General features: G+C 37.0%; 1 protein-coding gene across 1 annotated transcript; it reads right to left on the reverse strand.

Annotated features, from left to right (window-relative positions):
- Nucleotides 1–2,193: 2,193 nt before the first annotated feature.
- Nucleotides 2,194–27,280, reverse strand: LOC113056444 (anthrax toxin receptor 1). Its single transcript, XM_026223233.1, has 18 exons — nt 27,135–27,280; nt 20,963–21,034; nt 20,719–20,790; nt 20,542–20,623; nt 20,428–20,458; nt 18,774–18,847; nt 18,613–18,681; nt 18,342–18,422; nt 17,343–17,403; nt 16,620–16,718; nt 16,466–16,535; nt 14,725–14,803; nt 13,189–13,284; nt 12,887–12,925; nt 11,592–11,690; nt 10,329–10,493; nt 10,162–10,242; nt 2,194–3,874 (listed from the first exon to the last, which is right to left on the reverse strand). The coding sequence occupies exons 1-18, from the start codon at nt 27,278–27,280 to the stop codon at nt 3,605–3,607; spliced, it is 1,686 nt and encodes a 561-aa protein (XP_026079018.1). The 3' UTR covers nt 2,194–3,604.

Raw genomic sequence — 27,280 nt, forward strand, 5'->3', positions numbered from 1 at the left:
ACAGAGCTCATAAATCACTGGGCTATTGAGACTTTAGTATGATGCACTGTTAGGATTTTAAGAAATGTGAGTGTGTGTGTGTGTTTATAAGGCAGATAGTTGTTGCAATGCCAAAACCTCAAAGCCCTTTTCAGACACGCTAAAGATATGCAAAAGGAGCAAACTTTCCAATGTCATCTTTTTCAGCACATGGCAGGTGAAACAGAGACAAAATGTTGTTCCCAATGGTTATTTTTACTGTAATTGTTTATATATATATATTTTTAATGAATTACATTTATGCATTTAGCGGCTGCTTTAATCCAAAGCGATTTACATTGCATTCAGGACAAAAGTTTTTTTTTTTTTTTTTTTACCAATATGTGTGTTCTCTGGGAATTGAACCCATGACCCTTTGCAGTGCTAACACAATGCTCTACCACTGAGCCACAGGAACTGAACTCCATAGTTCATCATATTTATGTAAAAAAAAAAATTTGTTAATGTAAAAAAAATTTTTTTTTCATGTTTTCTGTTCCCAGTGAGCGTCCAGCAGTCATTGCTTGGCTCTCTGAAAGCCTCTGTTCTCGCACCTGTGCTGCTGTCTGAGTTTATCATCTGCCTACACAGCACATGTGAATCTCCCCGCCTCATTCCTAGTGTTCCCAGAATTCCACAGCGGAAAACACCTCCTATACTCTTCCCAAAGTTCTTCTCATGCCTCCACCATCTACAAATGCCATTTATACATTTACAGTTGCTGCACAAAACATTTGGACATCAGGTTGTAAGCTTCAAGTTACTTTATCCTCGTTCTTCCATCATATATTAGGTTTACCTTTAGGAAAACCCTTGTCTGATCAACTTTTAACCCTCATCTCACTTTTAATTTCCCTTGGATTATTGTCTAAAAGTACAGGATTTGTTCAGTCTTTGCTGGGAAACCGAAAGTAGATTTAGTGGACTGTGAAACTGCTGAGGGTCAGCGAGAGGTGAAGCTATCAAACTCATTATCATGATTATTTGATTCAGCTTTAGTGATTATTTCAGTCTTAAGGAGGGTGTTGTGAGCGGTTATACTTCATTAGAAGGCAATAACCAGACAAATGCAGTGAAAGCTTGAAATTCGACCTTTATTAATACTGTGAGAAAGAAAACCTTATGAGCCTTTCAATAGATGCATCAGTATTGTTGTTAATACACTTACTACATCATAACACAATATAATTGTGAATTATTCTGGTATCAACTTTGTGTGTGTGTGGAATAGTACAGATCTCAATGTTTCAAATGATTGCCAGAACAAATCAAACAAAACAAAAGCACAAACCTATAGCATCACACTGCAGCTGTTGCCATCAATAGCTTTGGTTTGGTTGAGATTATATCTCATTTTAATAACTGTGAGAAGTGAAAGTGTCTGCTTGTTCTCAGCTGAGCACAAGAATGGGAAAACAATCTTTTTATTACAACAGAAGTATAAACAGTGCTACTGTATCATATTTGAATGATGTATAAAAAAGTAAAAAACAAAACAAACACATAGAAGGCACTGGCTGTTATCTGAGGATATGTGATTTTTTTATTTGAATGTTTTTTTTTTGGTTTCTTGCACAGTGTCCTGTTTTGTAACGGAGGACACCTTGTCATATTCAAGTACCTTCCTTTAGGTGTGGGGATAATAAATTAAATGCTGTGAACTGCCCTGCAGTTGCAATATGTTTGATGATGAAACGCAATATCGACACACGTACAGTACAGCTGTGGAATACAGAAAACATGACAAGAACTGACCTGACTTTGCATTTAGAGGTTCAACCTTTACAAAAATCAAACTTGATTTCATGAAACCCGTCAAGATCATGCCTGGATCATAAAAAAATACAATTGACTTTTATCTTTCAGTCACTTCGCATTTAAGACACCCCCTCTATTCTCATTACTATAATGCAAAAAAAAAAAAAAAAAAAAAAAAAAAAAAAAAAAATATATATATATATATATATATATATATATATATATATATATATATATTTTATTATATAAATATTTTTAGAAAAATTATATTTAGTATTTATACATCATGGTTATATTTGTTGTACTTCCTTTAATATATGTGGGTATAAATATTGATTATATATTTGTGGAAGCTTGTTTCTGCCACAAGATAACAAATATAAAAAGTAATTGCCACTGTTTTAATTCCATTAAAAAAAAAAATTAATTCGGAGAAAACAAAAGTCTGAATGGCGAGATGCAAATCTGCAATTGAAATATTTTGCGATAAAGAATTGCAGTTATCTTTTTTATTGTTTCTTGAGGGTCAACAATATTTGCATGCATATTTCTTACATTTATTACACAGAGTGTCTTACACACTCCAATCATTTTTAGGTGTTGGATAAAAGTCAAATATAAACTAAAAAGAATAAAATAAAAATAAATCACACACACTACTCAAACATTATTACGAAACGCTGACAATAAAATATCATGATGCAATTTAGAGAAGTGTATTACTATACTGATAATCTAATAAAAATAATAATAATAATAAAAAAAAAACAATCTTGACGCTTTACATTACAGTAATGAGAATTTGGGGTTTAAGTGTGCTAAACGGAATATTTATTTTTATTATTTCTTTCGATTTTATTGTGAAAGGTGAGATGTTTTCATGACATTCACCAATGCACACTGTAAAAAGTGGTAACCTGCAATTGTTACCTAAAAGGGCCATTTTTACCAGATTTAACCCATACCAATAGGTTTTGTTGATATAAATGCATGAATTTAGGTTGATTCAGTAATGCTAAATTCTATTTTATGATTTGAACAAAACCATTAAATGTCAATTTTTAGGTTCCCATTTTTTTTCAGTGCAGATAAAGCCATTGAACCCATTCTTGAATCCCTCTGTTGCACCTTCGAGAATCTGTCAAATTTCCAGCAACCAATTCCTGCACATCAGCTGAACCTAAACGAAGGACCTTGTGACATACTAAGACATTAATCGTGCATCTACAGTAAAAGAAACGATCCAACCCAGCCTTTACGCATTCAACACTTGCACTCATCCAACATTTAGCAGTGCGATGATATTCCCCTTCAGTCGCATCGACTCGATCTTTTGAACAGGATCAGAGACTCACCTGAGAGGACCTGCAACTCAACAACTGTTGGAAAATCTGCAACTCAACACTGAATAAAAAAAAATACAAAAAAATCTAAATATTAGAGAGGCACTTACAATATAACATAGCATCTAATACTGGTTACTTTGGACATTGTGGCATGATATCAAAAGCTCATAGGATTCATATGTGCTTTAGAATACTCTGTACATGATGAACGCAACGGGAATAATCTGTCCAGCCTCAAGAAAAAAAAAAGAGCAGAAAGCTGAAAACGGTCTCTCTTAATCTGCGTATGGAAAACTCAGTAGTTGAATTTTTGTCACGACAGTTTGCTTTTCTTACTTTTTTTTTTTTTGCTGTCCAGCAACAAACTACACACCACATCCTAATCAAACCTGACTGATAATACCGGGCGTTTTTTGGAGAGAGGAGCATTTAGTTTGGCTGTGAGGATGAATTGCACTGGAGGTGGAGGCTGGATGTGTTTCTCATGGTCTGCTGGCGAGGCTTGGCGGGGCGCGTGACGGAGGGGGACAGGGCGGTCCTGGGGGGACGCGGGCGGGCGGGGGTCCCGGCGGAGGCTGGGGCAGTGGCGGTCCTCTCGGAGGCGGGCTGTTTGGAGGGGAGCTGATGGGGCTGGGATCGGTCTGGTAGTCTGGTGGAGGTGGAGGTGGACTTTGAGCTCGTGGAGGAGCTTTGGCTGCCGCTGCTGCTGCCGCCGCCTCCTCTTTGACTCGTGTAAAGTTGATACATCGACCCTGAGAAAAGAGAACAAGAAGCGTGTCACATCTCTGAAGTCTGCTCTGGTGAAGGTGGACGCTTTCCAATATGCACACATCACTTTGTCCTGTTTTCCAGTATGTCGCCGAAACCTGAGCCACACACACACACACACACACACACACAAAGAAGATCTTGCGAACTGGCTGAAGCTCTATGAAAACCACAGATGAAATCACCCTGAACTGTAAATTATGCATCATGGAAAGTATCTGAAAGTCCTCCATAACCTCAAACCATGTTTGAAAAAACGCCTGGACACCTTTAAACCAGTTATTATAGTTACCTAAAATTAAAACTGCAATATTTATACAGCTATTTCTGGTCTTATTCTGGTATATAAATATACATCACGTCGGTGACCGCCGAAATTGGGATATCGCTTCGATAGACCAATCTACTTAAGAGTGTAAACTAAACGAGCTAATGCACATTGGCATGCAATTATTGCATCCAGCTGATCACAGCGTGAGTATAAGAGGGCAGCAGGTGCAATGCATACCAGCTTTTTGCTTCGGAGCCGAGCGTTAGTATCGTTCTGCTCAACTGTGTCTGAAGTGAACTATGAGTTCAGCACGCTCTCGGATGCTTTGTGTGTTGGCGAGATGCTGTTTCAGCGGCGGTCGTTCCTGTGTCGAGTGGATTGCACACTTCAGGCTACACGCGGCCAATTCCCCTGTGCGCCTTAGCACTAAAAGAGCATTTCTTAAAGAGCAAATTTCTCTAAAAGAGCTTCACGGGTGCGTCTTTGTAAAGACGACGGATCTTATAAGGATGCCGTTTCAAGTCTTGCTAGTGGTGCCGTAGTGGCCTACTCGGAACCGGTTCCCCGTACTAGTGCTCATCGTGAGAGCCCCTCCTTGGACAGTTCCTCTGAGGAAGGATCTACTATCTCAGAGACAAGGCACCGTTAGGCGTCCGGGTCCAGACCTTTGGAAACTCCATGTCTGGTCCCTGGATGGGACGTGGAGGTTCTAGGTGACCTACCCCAGGAGGTAGTGAACACCATCACTTCGTTTAGAGAACCGTCTACGAGACACGCTTACGTCTTGAAGTGGAACCTGTTCGTCGAGTGGTGTTCTTCTCTCCGAGAGGACCCCGTAGATGCATGATTGCGGTAGTGCTTTCCTTTCTGCAAGGGCTGGAGCGAAGGCTGTCTCCCTCCACCCTCAAAGTCCAGGTTTCCGCTATTGCTGCGTACCATGACCCCATGAATGGGAAGTCTTTGGGTAAGCATGACCTCATCGTCAGGTTCCTTAGAGGGGCCAGGAGGTTAAATCCTTCCCTGCCCCCTCTATACCCTCATGGGACCTGACTCTAGTGCTTAAATCACTACAGCAGGGCCCATTCGATCCTTTGCATTCAGTTGAGCTTAAGTTTATTTCATTGAAAACTCTCCTCCTACTTGCACTGGCCTCCTTTAAGAGGATAGGGGACCTGCATGCATTTTTGGTCGACGATTTGTGCCTAGAGTTTGGGCCGGCTGACTTCCAGCTAATCCTGAGGCCCCGGCCTGGCTACGTGCCCAAGCTTCCCACTACACCCTTCAAAGACCAAGTGGTGAACCTGCAAGCGCTGTCCCTGGAGGATGCAGACCCAGCCCTGGCTTTTCTCTGTCACGTCTGAGCATTGAGATGCTACGTAGGACCTAAGACCAGCTCTTTGTCTGTTACGGAGGCCGGCAGAAGGGGAGTGACGTCTCTAAGCAGAGGATAGCCCACTGGATTGTGGATGCCATAACCCTGGCTTATCAGGCACAGGGTGTGCCCTGCCAGTTCAGGTTGTGAGCTCACTCAACTAGAAGTGTTGCATCCTCCTGGGCGCTGGCTCGTGGCACCTCGCTGACAGATATTTGTAGAGCTGCTGGCTGGGTGACCCCTAACACATTCGCTAGGTTCTATAGCCTTCGTGTAGAGCCGGTATCCTCCTGTGTTCTCACCTCAAATGGGTAGCGGCACTGAGAGGCCCCGGTTAGTGTCGTACTAGTGTTCGTACTGTAGACCCTGTTGAGATCCTCTATCACCCTAAGCAGCTGGATGCGGCGGAACGTCCGGTGCCAGGCCTTCATGATGAATCCGTGAGAACCATGGAAGGCTTGGTTCCATATTGAGACCTAAGCGGTACTCGTATGCGTATAGTCCACAGTATAGCCTTAGAGTCCCAAGATGGTTTCAATCACCTCAAATTTCTCCATATACACTAGGGGTGTAACGGTTCACAAAATTCACGGTTTGGTTCGATACGATACACTGATGTCACGGTTCGGTTCGGTACGGTTCGGCACGTTTTAGATACAGCAAAATGTAAAAACATCTCAACTTTTCAGAATGCCGCAAGCGCACCACGGGTCATGTGACAAGAACTAACCAATCAGCTTCATCCTTTCCCGTAACAACGTTGAAAGCTCAGCCAAGATGAAGGAACAGCTGATCATAGTTGTATATGGATTGCAATTTTGAAATAAATTTAGCCTACTGCAAGAGATTTTTAAAGCTGCAAATCCATTTATCCTTTGCTGAAATTTCTGCGTCTTCATGGAGAGAGCAGGTCAATGTTGCTTAGCAAAGACAGAAGCCTCAGGGGCACTTCTGCCCGAGCGCTTTGGAAAGGAGAAGAAAGACGCGCCTAGCGTTTTCCATGCGTTTTTAGGCACGATATGTGAACGGTCCCTGAGGCGCTCGCTCACTCGGCACGCGCTGAAGGCTCATTGCAAAATGTCTAATACATTTAAAAGACCAGAAATAGAAGATCCTCCAATAACCAACAGGTCTGGTGTTTGGGTGCACTTTGGATTCCCTGTAAGCTATAATGGTGATGACAGAATGAATGGTAAATAGTAAGGTCTCATATCCGCGGCTATAACGTAAATGATGCCTACCATTCGCCGCGGTGATGTCTTTTGTCCTGTTTGAATCAGTTGGAAATGTCTGCCTAAATGCTGCAGGTATAGTTTGTTGCGTGTATGTTTCTCCTTTTTTTCATCTTTTCCCAGATACTGACACACTAAGGTGATGTCGGCGTAAATGAGTTGACATTGTGTCAAGTATGTAGGCTATGTCATGTAGCAGATGCGACCGTTGTTTTTTTATCCACCACTCTCTTGCCATCACCATTAGGGATGCACGATAATATCGGCACAATATCGGTATCGGCCGATAGAAGCTTAAAATGACCATTATCGGTATCGGCCGATATGAATATTTCTGCCGATGAGCCAAACCGATATTCTCCAAGTGAAATAATTGACCTGTTTTTCAGATGTGAATGTCTGTCTACATTTGTAATAAATTAATTTAAATAATAAATTTATGGTAGAATCAGTACAGAAGAGATACATGGATTTCTCTTCAGCAAAATTAAAGTTTAAATATATCAGTATATATTTGTATATATATCGATATCGGTATCGACATCGGCCAAAATTATTTTGAAAATATCGGCATATCGAATATCGGCCAAAATCCAATATCGTGCATCCCTAATCACCATTATAGGTATTTTACACCTAAACGGATGCTATATGTGTATTTGCTCCCGAAAACTCATTCGGGAAGGATGGGGCCTCTGCAGCGTCCCTGTTCCAGTTTTCCCAGTGTTATTCAATCTCACCAAGTGAGGTAGTGCTTTGATAATGGTTAGTGGCTGGATGCAATAATTGCATGCCAATGTGCATTGGCTCGTTTAGTTTACACTCGAAGTAGATTGGTCTAGCGAAGCAATATCTCAATTTCGTCGGTCACCGACGTGACATCTCCATTCCCTCCATCAGGGAACGAGGGTTACCATACGTAACCAAAATGTTTTCAAATGTATTATTATAATAATATACATTATTTTGCTTAATTTATGAATATTCCTGGTCTTAATATGCATGATCCATATGTGCATGTTATTCCAAATACTTTTTATTTTCATCTTCTCTTTGGTTGACATCATACAGATCTCCTGATGGAAGAACTCGAGTCCTGCCCTACAGTTCAATGTTCTGCTTCACTTTATGAAAGTCAAACGAGTCTGCAATGCTATTTCATGTGAAATCATATTTAAGGCCACATAATGGCTGGTGGAGAAGGTGATCTGAAGGATGTTTGTTGAGGAAAAGACCTCCTGAGACATCAGCAATTAAAGCTGGGGTCATAAAGGCGTCTGAAGGAAGTCTCAAGATGATGTGGAAGCTGTTTGATGTGGCTGCTGGAGACGGAGGAGGGGACAAACGCAAACCTAAAGGGTTGACGTCAGAGCTCCTGGGACAGCCAGAGGAAAGCTGATCCCTGTGCATTGTGGGACACACAGGCATGAGGAAGAGAGCTTAACCAGGGTACAAATGAGAAAAACAGGCCGAGCACAGATAATGATACACTGTTGAAGACATATGCACACACATACTCCAAAACTAACCAAAAGAATGCAAGCGAAACAACATTAAACCCTGGAAAAAAGTGCTCGCTTACACTCCAAACACACAAGGTAAAGCCCAAACCTGAGAGTAAAGTACAGAAAGAGTCAAAGGGACAGGAATTAGCTCGTTTAAGACTTTGCGTGAGGGAACCAAACTTGAACCATTACCTTTTTTTCAACTTTTCACAGCAGATGCACGGCTTGGAGCATTGGAGCATACATTTAGGACAATATTTGACAAGAAATAATGTTGCTTTAATTTATTTTCCATATATTCATATAGAGAACAGTTAAAATAAATATTATATATATCAGTATTATTTAAGCATCATTATGATATGACTATAGTATTTTTTTAATATATTTTGAATCGTTGTTTTTATATTTTCTGCTTTTATTTTCATTTTTGTGATTTTTTTTTTTATCTTGTTGTGCTTTGTAAGTTTCATTAGTTATTGCTTTTTTGTTTGTTTGATTATTTGTTTTACATAAAGGTTTTTATAAATCTTTATTTTAGTTTAAGTTTTAGTTATTTTACTTCACAATGTTAAACTAAATGAAAATAAGAAATGTTGCTTTAGCAACTGCCTGAAATAAAAAAGGATATATATTATATTATATTACATCCACTTTATTATGTTTTATTTATGTTTGTTTTATTTTTTAGTTAACTATAAAAAAAAAAAATCTGTTACTGTATTTGTAGTCAGATAAATAATGCCTTAGTGAGCTGAAAATAATATATTTTTTTTTAATTCAAAAATGTTTTTAAAAAAATAATTACGCCAAATGTTTGACCAGTTGTGCATTTAGAGTATAATAAACTATTAATTTATATAAATAATGTTTTCTAGAATAAACTGCCTGATTACTTTAAGACCACTTTTCTTCTGATAACTAGACTTTATTCAGTGAAGTTTAGAGTCCTGTAAAAGCAGTGCCATGACCTCGTCTTCAACTCACGCCGATGCTGTGAGCTCTTCTTCTACAGCAGAAACACTGCTGGACAAATCTGATGTGCTCTTAAAGCAATTTTAGACAGGAAATGATGCCCATTTCGCTTATTTTCCATACTCAGAAAGAAAGAGAAAGAAAGAGAGAGAGAGAGAGAGAGAGAAAAGAGTCAGTCTGGGCATTTTTCAGCCCTGGCGTCACAAACCACAGAGCAGCGGAGAGGCCCAAGCTATTACAGGACGAGGAGGTGAAAACCATTCCTCTGCAGAGAAACTTTGCGTCATCTAACCTTTCTCTCGAGGCTATTAAATCCAGCCGTGTCAAACACTCGACGAGAAGCACTGTATGCATTGATTATGGTTATGATTATTATGACTTCTTCGTTTTCTAAGTTTTGCAGCGGCGAGACGCTCTTAAACACAGAATTCCATTTAAATGTTTCTCTGCCACAAAAAAACGAAGCACCTGGAGAGAGTTAATCTTTAAACATTGTGTGGAAACTCTAAATCAGATCTGATAACCTATGATTTGACACCCAAACCATGTGGCTGCTCTGCAAATGTAAAAACGCAGACTATCTGTCTGGAAAGCATCTTAAATTTGTGCTTTATTTCATTTTTATGGCTACTGGTTTGATGCAGGTGGCCAGCTGTGCCTGTGAAGTGTCTTGGCACCCGTCGGGATCTGATGAGGTGTTGCATGGTCAAGGCCGACAAATGAAAGGTAAGGAAACGTCTGGCCGAGGCGAAGAGGAATGAGTCAAAAAATCCACATGATGTGGATTTATGAGGTTCAACGTCTTGAAAGCTTTCGGTCAGACTGTTTGTTGCTAGAGGAGTTTGTTTGACATCATGCTTTGGGAAGAAAGGTTAAGTCTAAGCCATTAAGACTCTTTGATCATCTAGATACTCACATGATCTCCCGGCTGGGGCCTCATAAGTGAAACTTGATCATATCCACGTCGGAAAAGAGCAAGGATCGCATCGATTTTACCCTAAACAGGAGACGACAACGTTTAGATCGTGCTTTGAAGACCAGTAACTTCATTAAACAATAGTGACAATAACAAAGCAAGCTTACCCTGATGGGAGAATACCACTTCCTGTCTTGGACTGGCTTCCTGTTTGCTTTTTTGGGCTTGGGTTCAAAGGGTTCAAACTCCTGCTCGGGCATCTTTATGACAGCGTTTTTGGGTTTTTCCAGCTTTGCTCCCTCCTCTGTAGAGCCCTTGCCTCCCCAGCGAACCTGGACCAGAGGAAACCACATCAGATCAGATCTCTGCTAATACTGAGCGCTGATATTTATAATTATATGGTGATATATTAATTTAGTCTTTAATGTAATCATTTAAAAAAAAAATATATACACTAAAAGATAAAAAAAAATTATGTTTAAAAAAAAAAAAATCTTAAGATCATCCAAGGATGCGTTTATGTGATCAAAAATACAGTAAAATCAGTATTAATATTGTGAAATATTTTTACTATTTAAAATAACTGTGTTCTATTTGAATATCTCTTAAAATATAATTTATTCCTGTGATCAAAGCTGAATTTACAGCATCATTCCTCCAGTCTACAGTGTCACATGATCTTCAGAAATCATGAAAATATGATGATTTACTGCTCAAGAAACATTTCTGATTATTATCAATGTAAAAAAAAATTGTGCTGCTTAATATTTTAGTGGAAACCATGATACACCTTTTAAAAGTTTGGGTAAAAAAAAAAAAAAAACTTTTACTCTGCAAGGATGCATTAAATTAATCAAAAATGACAGTAAAGACATTCTTAGGAACTTAATATTTAACAAAACATCTATCACAGTTCCCACTAAAATATACATTAATTATTCAATAATAAAAAAACATTCAATAATAAGAAACATTATAAATAACTGAGCACCGATAATTGACAAAATCTGCAAATCAGTATATTTTCATGATTTCTGAAGATCATGTGACACTGAAGACTGGAGAAATAATGATGTTGAAAATTCAGTTGCGCATCACAGAAATAAATTACAGTTTAACAGAGATTCACATAGAACACAGTTATTTTAAATAGTAAAAACATTTCACAATATTACTGATTTTATTATATTTTTGATCAAATAAATGCAGCCTCGGTGAGCAGAAGAGACAAAACATTAAAAAAAAAAATTATTACGAACCTTTTACTGGTGGTGTATATATAATTAATAATTCATTAATATTCATATACTATAATACACTTATTCATCTACACATTATTTGGTAAATTTCAGAGTGTTATGAAAGTGTTATTTCAATAATAATAATCACATGACACATTTTCTCGGACTACTTCTTTTGAGGAATCCCACCTCCATTCGTTTAATTCCTCCGACCCCTCGACCGCCGTAATACGACGCGTCCACTGTGGGCCATTTCTTCTTTGGCATCCCATCCTCATCATCTGACTCCTGAAGAGGAAAAACAGGTTACATCATGTGAAGAAGAAGCACGGGATGTACACGACACGAGTGTGTGGTTATTCTCAAACTCATCTGATGGCTTCATGAATCTCACACTCAGACTGAATACAGATTAAGAGATGAGGCCTGTTTACATCCACTTTGAAACTGTAGCTTTAACTTCAAGCTACTCATTATTTATTGCATTTAAACTACATTCACTCTTACTGTAAGTTACTAACAAAACAAACTGATTGAGACACAGCAGACTAAAAACTAAAAACACATCACACTTCTAGTTATCTTTGGTTTGTTTTTTACCTCGTATTCCTGCTTTCATAAAATAAAAAGGCAGCTATGTGTATTTATAAAATAAATATGCAAAACGTGTATATTATGAAAAGTATTTACGAACTATGGCTGGAAACAGAAAAACAACAACAACAAAAAAAAACATTATTAATGTCATCACAAGATTAAATAATATATAAATAGTATTTGAAAATTGAGTGTAATTTGGGAATGCGGAATGTAAAATAGTGTAAAATTTATGAATATTACATCACAAAATAATGTTTAAATGATTACAAACTGGTGCAAAACCAATGAATATTAATTGACAAAATGTTTAAATATTATTAAAAAATTACATGTAATTTCAGAATAGAAATATAAATAATTACAAATTTGGTAATATTTGTTTGTTTGTTATTAATGCTAAATATTTAATTAATGTGCTCTATTTATATCTATCCACATATATTTATATATACTTATTTTATTATAAAAAAATGTTCATTATTAACTATATATATAACTTATTTCTCTTTAAATGTATATTAATTATTTTCATTATTAACTATATATATATATATATATATATATATATATATATAGTTTTTTTAATTATTTGTTATAAAATTAACACATTTTTTATTATTAACTAATATATATATAATATATATACACTAAAGACTGGAGAAATAATGATGTTGAAAATTCAGCTTAACATCACAGAAATAAATTACACTTTAACAGAGATTCAAATAGAACAGTTATTTTAAATAGTAAAAAAATTTCACAATATTACAGATTTTATTATACATTATATATATATCTTTTTTTTTAATAAATATTAATTAACAAAAGAGCAGCGTCTGTTTGTGACATTTAACCCTTTGGTAGCAGACAGAGCTGTAACTCACTGGCTCTGGAGGTGGAGGAGGTGGAGGTTCCTTGATCACCTGTGGAAAGATGAGTGAAACGGACAGACATGAATCACAAAACCAAAAACACAAGTCACATGATCCACCTAATACAGAGCAGCGTGTGAAATCAAGGCCTCGTTTGAGAACAACTGACCAATTTTCCACTTTAAATCACTCCGCTTCAGTATTTACCGCGGATCCATAAGCCTCTGGATCCCAGATGAACACAGTAATGGAAGATGTGTGGTGAGAACGTATGAAGGCTGATATTTAAGACAGTAAATGAGGCGAAGACTTACTACGGTGCAGCAGAGCGGCCAGAACCACCACATGAAGAGCAGACCTAACAACAGAAACAGCACCAGCAGGGTGATCAGGAGGATGGTGCCGTCGAACTGCAGAAGAAACCAGCAGAGAATCAGCACAGATATCACACTGCACCAGCAAACAACCAAGCCATGCTGATAAAAGAGCTTCATATCAACTGATTGTGTGCTTGTGTGCATGAAGCCTGCTCAGAGAGGACCACAGACTGCATCTTTTGGGGGGTTTTATCTGTGGTTTGGCCTTTATTGTGTGTGTTTATTTGGGGGAAGGGGTTTGTAAAGAGAAAATGATGATAGGGGACGACCTGAACATGAGGAGAGAAAATAAGGGGGTTACAAAGTCAAATACCACCCATACTTTTTACATAAACTCAATAACTTATATATGTTAGGTTATGCAATCATAAGTAGTATAATAGCTATATTTAGTTTTAGCAACAACAAGGTTGTGTGACACCTTAAAACATTTTGATGGAAAGAAATGTATGTGAGGAAACAATGTTGCATGTGAAAAAAAAAACTTATTCTTTAAAAAATATATATTGGTATTTAATTGTGCATGCTCATATCTTATATTTTGACATTAACATTACTTTTGTCACCATATAATAATAATTTAAAAGTCATATATAATAAAAATAATAATTATTAGCAATTTTGATTGTAATATTTAGCAAGAAATGGCAAGATATTAGGGGTCTTACTTGGGAGCCCCAAAACGGGTTTAAATATTATTGAATGTAATTTTAAATATTATTAAAATGTTAAATGATTTATGAACACAACTTGACAAAATAATATTTAAATGTAATTAAAATAATTACACAGCATTTTTATTAAATGTGATTCGGTAAAATTGTATTAACAAAATAATGTTTAATTAGTATTAAAAAAAAAACATTTAATTTTCAGAGCAATGTAAAATGGTATAAATTAATGAATATTACATGACAAAATAATGTTTAAATATTATAAAAAAATTACGTCATTTTTTTGCCTGTTTAAGAATTAAATGAGGTTTTAATATTATAAAATTTTCTATTAAATATTATTAGCTTTTGTAAACAGTAAAATGGTGCAATTTCATTATTGTAATTTGACAAAGTAATATTTAAATATGATAAAATAAGTAGTAATTTGTATCCATTAAAAAAAAAGTACATGTATTTTCTTTTCAGTAAAGTGTAAAATTAATGAATATAAAATGATATAATAATGTTTAAATATTTAAAAATATTACACGTACGTTTTTCTTTAAAATTTTAATTGGTGTATATTAATACATTTGATTTGCCAATACTATTTAAATGGTATTTTTTCAAAGTAAAATGCTGCTAAATTAAGGAATATTAGATGACAAAATAATATTTAGATATTATTAAGAAACTGCATCCCATTTGAAAAACGAATGAGCAAATCTCCAAATGAATTATCATTTTATTTGTAGTGGTTTGTTTTGTAGTTGTGCTGTAGTTCGGCTGGATGTGATGTGTTTGTAGTCAGACTTACACACTCGGTTGTGGTGATGTGAACGGAGCTGGTGATAAACGACAGACCCTCGTTCATGCTGACTTGCAGGTACACCACCCTGAAGTGCAAAGACCAAACATACATTTGTCACTTTGAATGCCAGCAAATCCTTTAACGATGCACAGCGGGGTCCATCAAAGCCCAGCGGGATTCAGAGAGACATGAGACATGCGTGCCAACAACAACCCCACTACATCTCTGTCTCGTTTTTTACAAAAAGATGTGTTTGCTTATCTTTAGTTCTTTGAGAAATGCCTTCCAGACCATAATTGGCATCCTGATGGAGCTCTGCCGGGTGCTGGTTAACTTCTGTTGGAGTCAGCTGTCTAGTGTCTCAAACATTCACTAAACACAGCTTTCCAAATGTTCAGCATTCCCAACACACAGAGGCCAAGTCTGCGTTTCTGACACACACGACCCTGTCCTCTGATGAAGAGCATCTACTTCAGATTAGGTTCACATTCCTAATGATGAATCACTACTAGCCAATCACTACTGAGAGAATCCAGGGTTCTGAATTCTGATTGGACGAGAGGGTTGGGAGGATGGTTTATTCCGGTTATTATTAATAAATCAAACTACGAATTAACACAAGATTATTTTAGTTAGTTAAAACAAACAATTCTGTTACTTGTAATTTAAAACATTATTTTGTTCATTTAGTTTATTAGAATAACTCCTGACATCTCATAACTTAAAAAAACTAATAAAAATGACAAAAACATAACAAAAAAAATTAATAAAAATGCAATGATACTACATTTATACTGACTAACACACACAATATATTTGATAGCATATCAGCCCATATAAGATAATTTATCAGCACTGATAAATATTGTATAATATTTAACTTTGTAACATTTATTTTACTCAGACATTGCTATGTGAATTTCACAAAAACAGTAAGAAAAGGCAAGTTACACGTTGAATTAAACAGGAATTTAAGGATGCAATAATATTTTCTTGTAAAATGTAGCCTAGTTTTGTTTTATTTAAACTTTCAAAAATATACATTATTAGTTGATATTTAATAATTGTGTGGGTTTACATAAATATTACTCTTGCCACCATATAATGCTGATTTAAAGCATTTTTAATTGTTATAATCAATGTGTACTGAAATGTTATTATGCCACAAATGCATGAAGCTAGAGTTCACTAGAATTGCACTACATGTGCAAATCGGTGGGCGGGGCTAAACAGGCAGTGATGTAGAATCGGTGGGCGGGGCTTAACAGGCAGTGACGTAGAAGTGGTGGGCGGGGCTTAACATACATTGATGTAGAATCGGTGGACAGTATCGGTATCATATCAATCATTATTTTAATGCATCCCTAAACTAAACATTGTCTACAAACTCAAAGAAGTACAGAAATACTAACTTATTGTCTAGTTGTTTACGAAACGTAATAAAAATACGCATAAAGGACATCAAAAATCTTTACACTTTATATTCTTAAGAACAAAAAGTTGATGATAACAAGATGAATCTAGGATGTTGTATCAGTGTTGAATGGAAAGCAGAAGCAATGGAGAAAATATAGATCCTCAGGAACAGCAAATAAGGAAGTAATGGACGAGGAACAAAGGAAAAGAGAGAGTGGGTGTGATGAACAGTTTTAAAGCCTCAGATATCACGCAAAGCTTTGACTCTTTGGATTCGCCAGGAAACAACGTCTAGCCTAATGCACTAGATGTCCATCAGCTTCACACTTACTTTCCAACTTCATCTATGACAGGAGCAGGACACAGCAGGAACGTGTCCTCGACGCTTGCAGGCTTCTCGTCTGGAACAGATGCACAACATGTTCAGTGTTCAGCAAACCAAACCAAACGAGCGATGCATGGAGCTATTTAAAGAGAAGACTCACTGAGCGTGAGCGTGTCGTTGATTTTGAAGCTGCACAGGACCTGGTCTATGTTTCTGGCGTGTCGAAACCCATTGCCTCTCACCACCACTTGAAACGACTCTGAAACACAGATTGCCACAGTCCCTGCTCAATAGATGATGATAAATCCTCAGAGAAGACTTCGATATCAAGTCAATGACGTCCTGCTGAAACCATCAGAGCTCGAGGAATGCTGGGTGATGGAAAACCACCGTGATAGACGTTCATCTTTGCATTGAAATCTAGTCCGAAAAACTCACGGTTGGGTTTGTATGATGCTTTCACAGTCACCGTTTCTGTGATGTGCTATGTTTAGGGAAAATTAGACTATACTGTCAAATAACAATAAAGAAGATAAGAATAAATAATCTAACTACAAGCAACAGCACAAAGATACAAGTAATATAAACAGGTTTATTTAGGTAAACTGTCATAAAGACTGAATAAAGTAATCAAATGTAAAATTGCATTGCATATTTGACTGTATGTATGAAAGATTAATCCTTATTAAAGCTACAAAAGCTATTCGATCAAGAGCAGTGAGGGATTTCCTTGTCTTTTCTGTTCATTGCTGTTGAATGAATATCCATTTTATAGAAACATACATTAACTGTTTTAGCTGTTGTTATCTATAACCAGCCATATTACAGATGCACTGTCAGAAGTGCATGTATATATATATATTTATAATGTTGATTTTCATACCTCCTGCACATACGCTGGATGGCTCCGCTGCCAATATCTCGATGCATGATTTTTTGATGATCTAAAAACAGAAAATATTTCATTGAAATATTGTATTTATTCTTATATAAAAATGGGTTAGGGTTTACCAGTTTTCACTCAAAAATTGCTGGTAAATTTCACATATATTTATAAAGAAACTGCAAGGAACACATTGAATTAAATGTAACATTTTGAAGTAGAAAACCTGAAACAGTATTTGTTTTGTTAAAACTAATATATATATATATATATATATATATATTACAATGTAGAAAACAAAAAAAATTACACAAATTTTTTTTTTTTGCTTTTTTAATAATCTAAATTAAATACTAAATTAATTAAACACTAATAAATTATATAATAATTCTGTGTATTTAATTTCTGCACTGGTACCAATGCTTTTCTGTGATCAACCTTAGGAAACACAGTTTTGAACAACATTTTAAAAATTACAGTGTAACATCAATCTATGGCGTACTTACAGTTTTCTTTGTATATTAAATAATTAAAATTATATTAAAATTATGTCATCATTTACTCACCTTCGTGTCATTTAAAACCCATGAGACTTTTGTTAATCATCATAAATGAATGCATATAAATCGAGCAGGTTAATCCAGGACTGCAATTGCTTTAAAGGATGAAAATATTTAATTTAGGCTTTTAATTCTCATTTCATATGCATTCATTTTATGATCACTTTATGATCTTCTACGTTTTGGTTACCCGAACACTCAATGAAGGCACAAACCTCTCAGGTTTCATTAAAATCATCGTAATTTGTGTTTTGATGAGTAACTATGCGTTTGAAACGACATGAGTAAATGATGAGAGAATTTTCATTTCAGAGAAAGCCTGGATATAACAGAAGTACCTCTGAAAGAACCCCACACTTCAGCTTAAAGCAAGGAACATGCATCTTAGAAAATGGACAAAATGCACTTTTCATTAAACTTCCACATCGCTTGAGTTTACCGAGTCAATCATTCCTCTCAGCGCCTGGAATCCTCCCAGGACGGGAAACACGTGTTTACTGGTGTCCGCTATGGTGGCCAGCTAGAACAGGACAAATAGATGTTTATTTACAGCTCAGATCTGATCTGTGCACCGTTTATAATGAATTACATTCTGTGTTAAGTGCATACTTGAGGAAGAGTCTCCAGCATTGTTTGTTAAAGCGCAGTACATATTGAAGCTTCAATGCAAGTTCAAGACATCAACGAAAGATCATGAGTGTCTTTATTACCTGTGTTTCATTGAAGTCCTTAACTCCAACACAATACACGATTGCACCCAATGCCCGAGCTCGTGCTGCCTGGTGAGATATCAATCAGTCGTCCAGAAATCAATAAACTGTGAGTGTAAACGTATGTCTGTAGAATGAATGCTGAACTTCAGGTCTGTTACCTCTTGTTGAGCTGCTATCAGCTGATGTTCTTGAAGCTCACCGTCTGTCAATGCAATTATGACACTTGCAGTTCCTACAGAGTGGAGTGAAGAGTAACGAGTCAGGTAACGGCAAACTGTACTAGAGTCAACACTGAACTGACTTGAGCTGAATAATGACGCCACTGTCTTCTGTAGAGCTGCTTGTAGCTGAATTGTATCAAAATTGATGAATTTTACACAGTTATTCCACTGACTGAATCAAGGGATAGTTCACCCAAATTTCTGAAAATTCTGTCATCATTTACTGTATCAGCTTCTCCTGTTGATCATGAAAAAATACATTTTGAGGAAGGTCGGTAACAAAACAGTTGAACAGCCACTGACTTCTAAAGTAAAATATTTGTGAAATGTAAATATATTTTTTTGTCAGATAGCAAAAGCAAACTGAAATTTTAAACGGTTTATGAACTGCCTTTTTTGATGGAAGGCTAATCAAAAACTGTTTTCCACTAAAACGGCATTTTCGAAGCATCTTTATCTTTATTGTATTATTTGCCTCTCATTATTTACACTACATGTGCAAATCGGTGGGCGGGGCTAAACAGGCAGTGATGTAGAATAGGTGGGCGGGGCTTAACAGACATTGATGTAGAATCGGTGGGCAGTGCTTAACAGGCAGTGGGCGGGGCTTAACAGGCTGTGATGTAGAATCGGTGGGCAGTGCTTAACAGGCAGTGGGCGGGGCTTAACAGGCTGTCATGTAGAATCGGTGGGCGGGGTTAAACATGCAGTGATGTAGAATGGGTGGGCGGGGCTTAACTGGATGTAGAATCAGTGGGCAGGGCTTAACAGACAGTGATAAAGAATCGGTGGGCAGTGCTTAACAGGTAGTGGGTGGGGCTTAACAGGCTGTGATGTAGAATTGGTGGGCGGGGTTAAACATGCAGTGATGTAGAATGGGTGGGCGGGGCTTAAACGGATGTAGAATCAGTGGGCAGGGCTTAACAGACAGTGATAAAGAATCGGTGGGTAGTGCTTAACAGGCAGTGGGCGGGGCTTAACAGGCAGTGATGTAGAATCGGTGGGCGGGGTTAAACATGCAGTGGTGTAGAATTGGTGGGAGAGGCTTAAGAGGATGTAGAATCGGTGGGCGGGGCTTAACAGGCAGTGATGTACAATCGGTGGGCGGGGCTTAACAGACAGTGATGTAAAATCGGTGAGTAGTGCTTAACAGGCAGTGGGCGGGGCTTAACAGACAGTGATGTAGAATAGGTGGGTGGGGCTAAAAAGGCAGTGATGTAGAAACAGGCATTGATCTTCGGGGTGGGGTTTCGCCACACTATTACATTATAAATCACTATTACACTTTCCACAACCTGTTGTTTTGGCAGATATTCAATATAAGCTGTTTTTAGACTAATGAGAAAGTTTTGAGATCTGAAACTTACAGAATTTTTTTTATAGTACAATAACCTCTTATATATTAAAAGATCAAAGGAGTCTTGGTTTCTCATTTCATTAGCCCTTGAAATAACATGAAACAATAAATAAATAAATATAGCATCATTGATTCTATAATGTTCCTGTTTTTTACTGTGAAGCTGCTTTGAATGTAATGTATAAAGTGCCATATAAATAAATGTGACTTGACTTGTCTTTAACAGAAACCTACCAAAGTTTTCCTGGTGTATTTGCTCATTCGCCTGTGAATAAAAATGATATATTAGTGTTAAAGAGTCATTAAAACAAGTACATTTGAATAATAACTTTAATTTTAACATTTTACCTTAACTAGACCGAGATGCATAAATGTATCTCCACCTGGGATCTCTCGTCTCAGAGCATTCAGGCCTTTTCTTATGTTCTCCCTTTGGAAAGTGAAAACAAAAATGGGAAGAATTAAATAAGCAACCATTAATAAAAGGAAATATTTTGCAGCACTAGAAGACGTGTCTTTTGGCACCTGTTTTCCGTGAGTCTCATGATTGTGTTTCCACCAGTTGAGAACACGATGAAGGACATACGCAGCATAGGGCTGTGAGATGATGAAAAACAGACCAAAAATGGTGATAATTTAACAACTTTTGTAAAATGCACTGGTAAAATCATCTATGACCTACGTCAGAACTCTTACACAATTGGATAATGTCAACAAAAACAAGCCATTCAGGGCATTTGTTTGTTTATCTCAAGAGTCGTTTTAGTACCTGGTGAATTTCTCAGCCAAATGTTCGACAAAATTGTAGATTTCATGCCAGTGGTGTTTGACACTTCCTGACCTGAGGAGAAAGAGGAGAAATAATCAGTAAATGTTTCTGCTTTCAAATGCATCAGATCAATGCAACTGAGAATCCTTCCAATTAACTAATGGCACTTTTAACGTGATGCGGTCTCTTAGCAGAGCCATCTAGTTTTGTCCCCTATTGTTTTTCCCTGAGGCGCAGCTGTAAACTCTCTGTGACAGATGGTCATTTCCTGTCTCAGTCTCCGAGAGGCAACCTGTGGTAATTCATTAGTGCTGCATGATAAATGGGAAATGAGCTAACTGAGTCTACTGATCTGTGCTTGAGTCAGTTACTCATTCCCTGGCTGGTGTAACACGTTTAGACTGAGAGCCAGATATAACACTAACTGGCCTGTTCTATGAAACTGGTGCATTTGGCAATTTGATTTTAAAGTACATTTCTATAAGGTTTCAGATGAAGTGATTATGCATTGTATGAATTAATACATTTTAAAATATGTTGTTATTGTTGATGGTAACAAGGTTGGGCATTTTTAAAATAGTCAAATTTAATTTACCATCATTGTGCTCAAGATTGTGAAACTTGTTTACTATACAAAGTCATTGTAACAGGGTTGATGCTACAGTCATCCTCTTCTGAACAACATAAAACATTAGATGTTACATTTCCTTGGAGAGCTTAATTCCTGAAACTAAAATGTATTTTTTTTTTATAATAAAAAAAGGGAAAATATAACACATTGTAAAGAGCGTTTCAATAATACATTATATCAGCTATAATCTTAACATACAGATAAAGTATTTATTTATTTTTTTATATATGGATGAAATGTGCACACTTGCTATTACAGCAAGATGTGTTAGTGATGGGAACAGACCAAAAATAACATCTTCATGAAGACATACGATTAAAAAAAATTAATTTGATTATTTGCTTATACGTTAAAGAAATTACAAAACAGACGATCAAAAGTTTGGAATAATTACGATTTCTAAATGTTTTGAAAGAAGTCTCTTCTGCTCACCAAGGCGGCATTTCCTTGATCAAAAATACAGTAAAATTACAGTAATATTTTTACTATTTAAAATAAATGATTACTTTTTAAATATATTTTAAAATGTAATTTATATCTGTAATGACAAAGCTGATTTTCTGCAGCCTTTACTTCAGTCTTCAGGGTCACATGATCTTCAGATATAGTAAGACATGGTAAAAGATCACAATTATTGCACATTTTACGATTCTGACCTCTTTTGCAGTATGATCCTTCAAAAACAAACTCATCTGGATCGATTTTAATGTTGCTGATAAAATGATATATCTTAAATAATGCTCTTTGTTCTCCTCCAGAGATATGCTAAGCTAATGGTGGAGAGAAGGAGAGCGATGAGCGATCCCAAAAACCTCTTTCTGGAACGGCGTGGGAGGAAGATGTTTTTATAACACAGTCAACAAAAGCCGGGCCAGCGCACACCCAGCATGCTCTGAAACTGCAAGAGCGACACAGAGATGAGGGTTGGCGAGAATATATATGCAGGTCATGCTAAGGGCTTGCCACAGTTTTTAACTTCACAATGGACGCTGTTTGTGTTGGAAGCCGGACTTTCTTGAGGTAACAGCAATCATGGGATTGGTGGCTAGCTTGCAGTTTTCTCACCTGTGCAAACAGCGTTAGGAAAGGAAGTGGTCTATTCTCAAGTGAGATCCTTGATTAAATATGTTGCGGTGGCCCTCTTTGATCTAATTTTAATGGGTTATACTAAACCACATAAAGCCCAAAATGTCCTACAGCGAGATTTTAGCTTCTTTAGATGATCCTTAATTCACAGAGAAAGGAATTACGAGCGATCCGCAAACAGCTACGTCATCTTTTAAAGGACCCTCAAAACTCATGTTTTACATAACTCTATGTATACACAGATAACTGCACATATGTTAAGACATGTGAAAGTCGTTGCGGTTTGATGCAACAAGAGCCAAAGCAGGAAGGCGCATTGAAGGAAGATTTGGAAGAGGGATAATTAGAAAAGTGTGTTGCTCTTACAGGTCTCATCTGCTCTGAGATCAGTCTTCCAGTTCCTCCATATCGAATCCCAAACAGAGCCCAAAATGTTTCAAGTACAGGGAGGACCAGAAAACGTGACTGCTGGTTTAGGTTAATGTGAAGTCAGCATTAGCTCTCTTTCTTCCTGCTTTGTAATGCATGGTAAGAATATTAGGGTGACATTTCCCTGACACTGCTTTTTTAACGGCTCCTCCGGGTCCTCAAACATCTTCGAGGCCTGGAGTAGTTTAACAGAACAAGTCTGGAGGATCTCCTCAGTGTTTATAAACAGGGGCCATAAGCTTTTTTTTCTTGTTGTTTTGCAATAGTACACATAACATAAATAAATGTGTTGTGAGGAATCCTAACTCTCTTCGTGACACTCTTAAATTCTGTAGACAACCAAAACACAGTTTTGCTATCGAAATTGTTTCCTGTGAGTCATATTGCTGCTTTTTAAAAATATGTTTTATGTTGGCTGACATTTGGACAACATTGACCCCATTGGGAAAATGTAAATTTTTTTGCTCCAAATCTTTACCTATACATAAAGTTCAAGTGACACACTAGTGACAGTAAAACACCAACAACTTTGGTCACTTTGCTAATTATGATTACAGGGGCAGACTGTCAATAATAACTTATTTTCACACAGCATCCTTGTGCAATACTATGCTACAAGCTCAAAACACATGTACATTTTGACATTTGCATCACATTACAAGCTCTATATATTTGGGTTCCCTGATGTAGTAAACTTGCTCGGTAGCACACCCGGTACAACATTGCATTGGTCATGTGAAGCTTGCAAAGACACAAAGTCCCGTGAAACACAAGTCACCATAAAAGAGTTCAAAGACTTGTAGAAGTGAGATAAAATGACATGGTTGTTTCAGCAAATGCCTTTATATCTTCTGTTACTTTTGCTAACACTATTGGCTAAATTTAAGGTCGGGTTCAGCGTAGGTGATATATTGTTTTCACGTACGTCAAGCATCAACCCTTTAGAGACATTCACCTCACATTTAATTTCTGAACTTCTGAAATATGTGCTACAACCAATGTGATAATATGTTGCCAGATCCACGTTCATCTGTTTTGGATAAAACTAATAAGCCTTTGGGGTCACTAACTGGTCGTTTAAATTTGAAGGTGTTAGGAAACTTGCGAAAAGCTATGTAATGTTATTTTTGGCTGACTGTTGGACGAAATAAGGAAATACTACCTTGTGCATCTGTTTGTAGGCATAATATGTGTGTATCTGTCAAAAAAAAGCAGGACCTATCAATGTGGTGGCTAGATCAAAATTGCATAATCATAAAAAAAGCTAAAATCAAATAAAGTTGCTTTGAATTTCTCTATTTGAGTCTTTCAGTTTTCTGTGCTGGTCTGAAAACACAAGCTCTCTGCATATCCCAATACTCTTCATGCATTGGGTAAACATTCTGGTCTTCATCCAGAAAGGAGATTTGTGGTGTATGGTAAGATTTAAAGAATGCATGTCTCCTAAAACCGTAGGTAAAGCTGAACTTGGGTGTATTAGGGGAGAAACTCAACATGGCTCTCGGAGAAGTGATGGACACTTATGAATCATTGGTACACTACAGCTGTTATTCTGGCTGTTTTAAAACAGATGACTCAATGCCTGGGTTATCTTAAGCTAAACAACAATTAGTGGGCCCAAAACTATGATTAACACAAGTGTTGTTACAAAACAGTCTTGAAGATGAAATAAATCAGACCACGATATTTCCAGACAGTTGACGGATTGTAATAAGATTGCCTTTCATTCATGTATGCATTTGGCAGATGCTTTTATGGTAAATGACTTACATCGCCTTTCAAATATAGATTTGAATCATTCAAGCATTCACTAGGAATCACATCCATGACCTTGGTGTTGCTATCGCAATACTCTACTGTTTGAGCTACAGAAATGCATTACATGGACAAGAAGATTAGCCCATTATATGGACAAAAAGTGATTCAAATCATTGAATGTGTGTGTTCCACAGAAGGAAGTAAGTCAGGTTTGGGATAGCTTGACCAAGTGTGAATTCTCTATTTAACGAACCTCTAAAGTGGCTCTCTTCTGAAGATGTCTGACTTGAAGGCTGTAGTGCAAACAGCTTGCATTCCCCCCGACAGTTTCTTTGTTTTATTCCACTTAAACAGCGGCCCATGGGCTGGTAGACTGATTCTGAATCACTCTCCAAGGCTGGCATTTCCCAAAAAGCCTTTGGGCCACATGAAAGCAGAAGTGGAAGCAATGATGCCATTGCTTGAAGGACAATCTTGAGGTTGATTTACATAATCATTTCTATAAATCTGGCCCTTTTTTAGCCCCACATTTCTATTTATATAACCAATATTCCACTTATATGCTGGGACTTTCCTGATGTGCAGGAAACAGAAAAAAACACTTTTAGGAAAGAGGATACTTCATCTTCTGGTTAGTCTGTTTCGCCAAGCATTGGCCAATGGTTATTGGTATATATTGTCACATTTTTATAGGTTAAAGATGTTCAAACACAACTTTACTTACTTAGTGAATTTTAAAGACCTAATTGTAGACATTTCATAATTTGTGAGGTTGAGGTGAGAAATATTCTTTTATTTTTTTTTACAGATAAACATGTAAATTCCTCGAAAACAAATCTAGGAAAGCCTCTTCTCAGAAGCCCAATAATAGTGCACCTGAAGCCAAACACTCTTGTGCAATACAGCTGTTTTTGTGATGCTTTAATACTTCAACTTCAGCTCATTTGGTGACAAAACAGATACAGAAAAATGGCATTCTTCCCTCTGTGCACGCAATGGCACAGTGATTAAAAATACTGAATAATGCATGCATGGGAAATTACTTAAATTGTTGAATCTGAAGGCTTGTGATGTTCTGGAAGGGCTTGTGATGTTCACGAGCATGCAACTTTACCAAATGTCAGTTTTTTTTAAAGTGTATAAGGAGAAAAAAGGGGTGCTTGGGTTGGTGATGTCTTATGCCATCACATCACGAGACAAAACTAATTGGAAAAACACTTTGAATGAGCTGTATAGGTTTCCTCAGCTGATCAATTCCAGAGCATGTTGCATGACACAACAATCTAATAAAATATAGCACACAGGATTCATGATGCATTTGCTTGATGACAGCTGTACACTTTCTGACACATGGTCAAACAATATCACTATCCCTTCATCAAAGAGCTGTCAACTTTTGTTTTCATTGGTCGAGCAAAAAAGGGGATATTAAACAGTCTAAACCAAACAAATATGAGACAAGCCTCTCATGAGATCAGTGCTGTTTCAGATAGCCCACACATGTCAGTCTCAGGAGACTCAATGTAAAAAATGGCATCTATTTCAACTTCAAAAAAACAAAAAAACAAGTTGAGTTTCATATAACTTACAAAAAAGTTTGAAATTCCTTTTAAGTTGTCATTACTTACTGAGCATATCACTTTTTACAGTGCATACAAAAAGGTGTTTTATAAACGTTTCATTAGATTAAACATCCTGCAAAGAATCTTCCCAGTCGGACACATACAAACTGTGGGAAAGGATGTTGCTTTTCTCTGTCTGTTAAACAATGGTAAAGGATAAGAGGCAGGAAAAGAGAACCACAGAGGAATGAAGTTGTGACTTTCTGAAGTGCTTATTCAGCAGACTTCACGTTTACCACCCGTCTGCTCATCATTACACTCACAAAACAACATTAAAACATAAACTGGATGACTTATGTGAACTGTCATCGTGCATTGTATTGTCTAGTATGTATTGCAATGCGGTATTGGGAGAAATTTGGAGAAAAGATGGAGGATGTGAGTGGAAATGTACTGGCCTACTTTATACAGTGTGGAAAACATCAGGCCGACAGACCACAAAAGCATCCCTAACTTTTAAACTTCATTCAGATCAAGTTGCCTTTATGTGATAGACGGGTTTATGTTGGATACCAGAAGGTTTACCAGCTGTAAGACCAAAGAGATAACTTACAGATGGAGAGAGAGAGAGAGAGATGGGATTCTTTGTTCACGAAACAACGCGTAAAACAATTGAATTATATCAGTATATCAGTAGACTACTTACTTGTCCAGGACAAAATACAAGTCAAAGGCTCCCTGACATGATCTCTCCTCCTCCACATCATCTTCGGCTCGTGCAGATGGAAGCATGAACAACAAAAGTCCAAAGAAAAGTGCGCAAAGACACATTTTTACTACTAAACGTGCCAT

Source organism: Carassius auratus, chromosome 37 (assembly GCF_003368295.1).
Source record: "Carassius auratus strain Wakin chromosome 37, ASM336829v1, whole genome shotgun sequence".
Taxonomy (NCBI): domain Eukaryota; kingdom Metazoa; phylum Chordata; class Actinopteri; order Cypriniformes; family Cyprinidae; genus Carassius; species Carassius auratus.

What these genes read in the sequence shown, in the direction of transcription:
- LOC113056444 (XM_026223233.1), bottom strand. Translation starts at nt 27,280, where the DNA reads ATGGCACGTTTAGTAGTAAAAATGTGTCTTTGCGCACTTTTCTTTGGA. An exon ending in GTCATAGATGAAGTTGGAAA is followed by an intron (nt 14,804 to 16,465) that starts GTAAGTGTGAAG and finishes TTTGCACTTCAG; the next exon opens with GGTGGTGTACCTGCAAGTCA. An exon ending in GGCCCCAGCCGGGAGATCAT is followed by an intron (nt 3,875 to 10,161) that starts GTGAGTATCTAG and finishes CTCTTTTCTCAG; the next exon opens with GGTCGATGTATCAACTTTAC.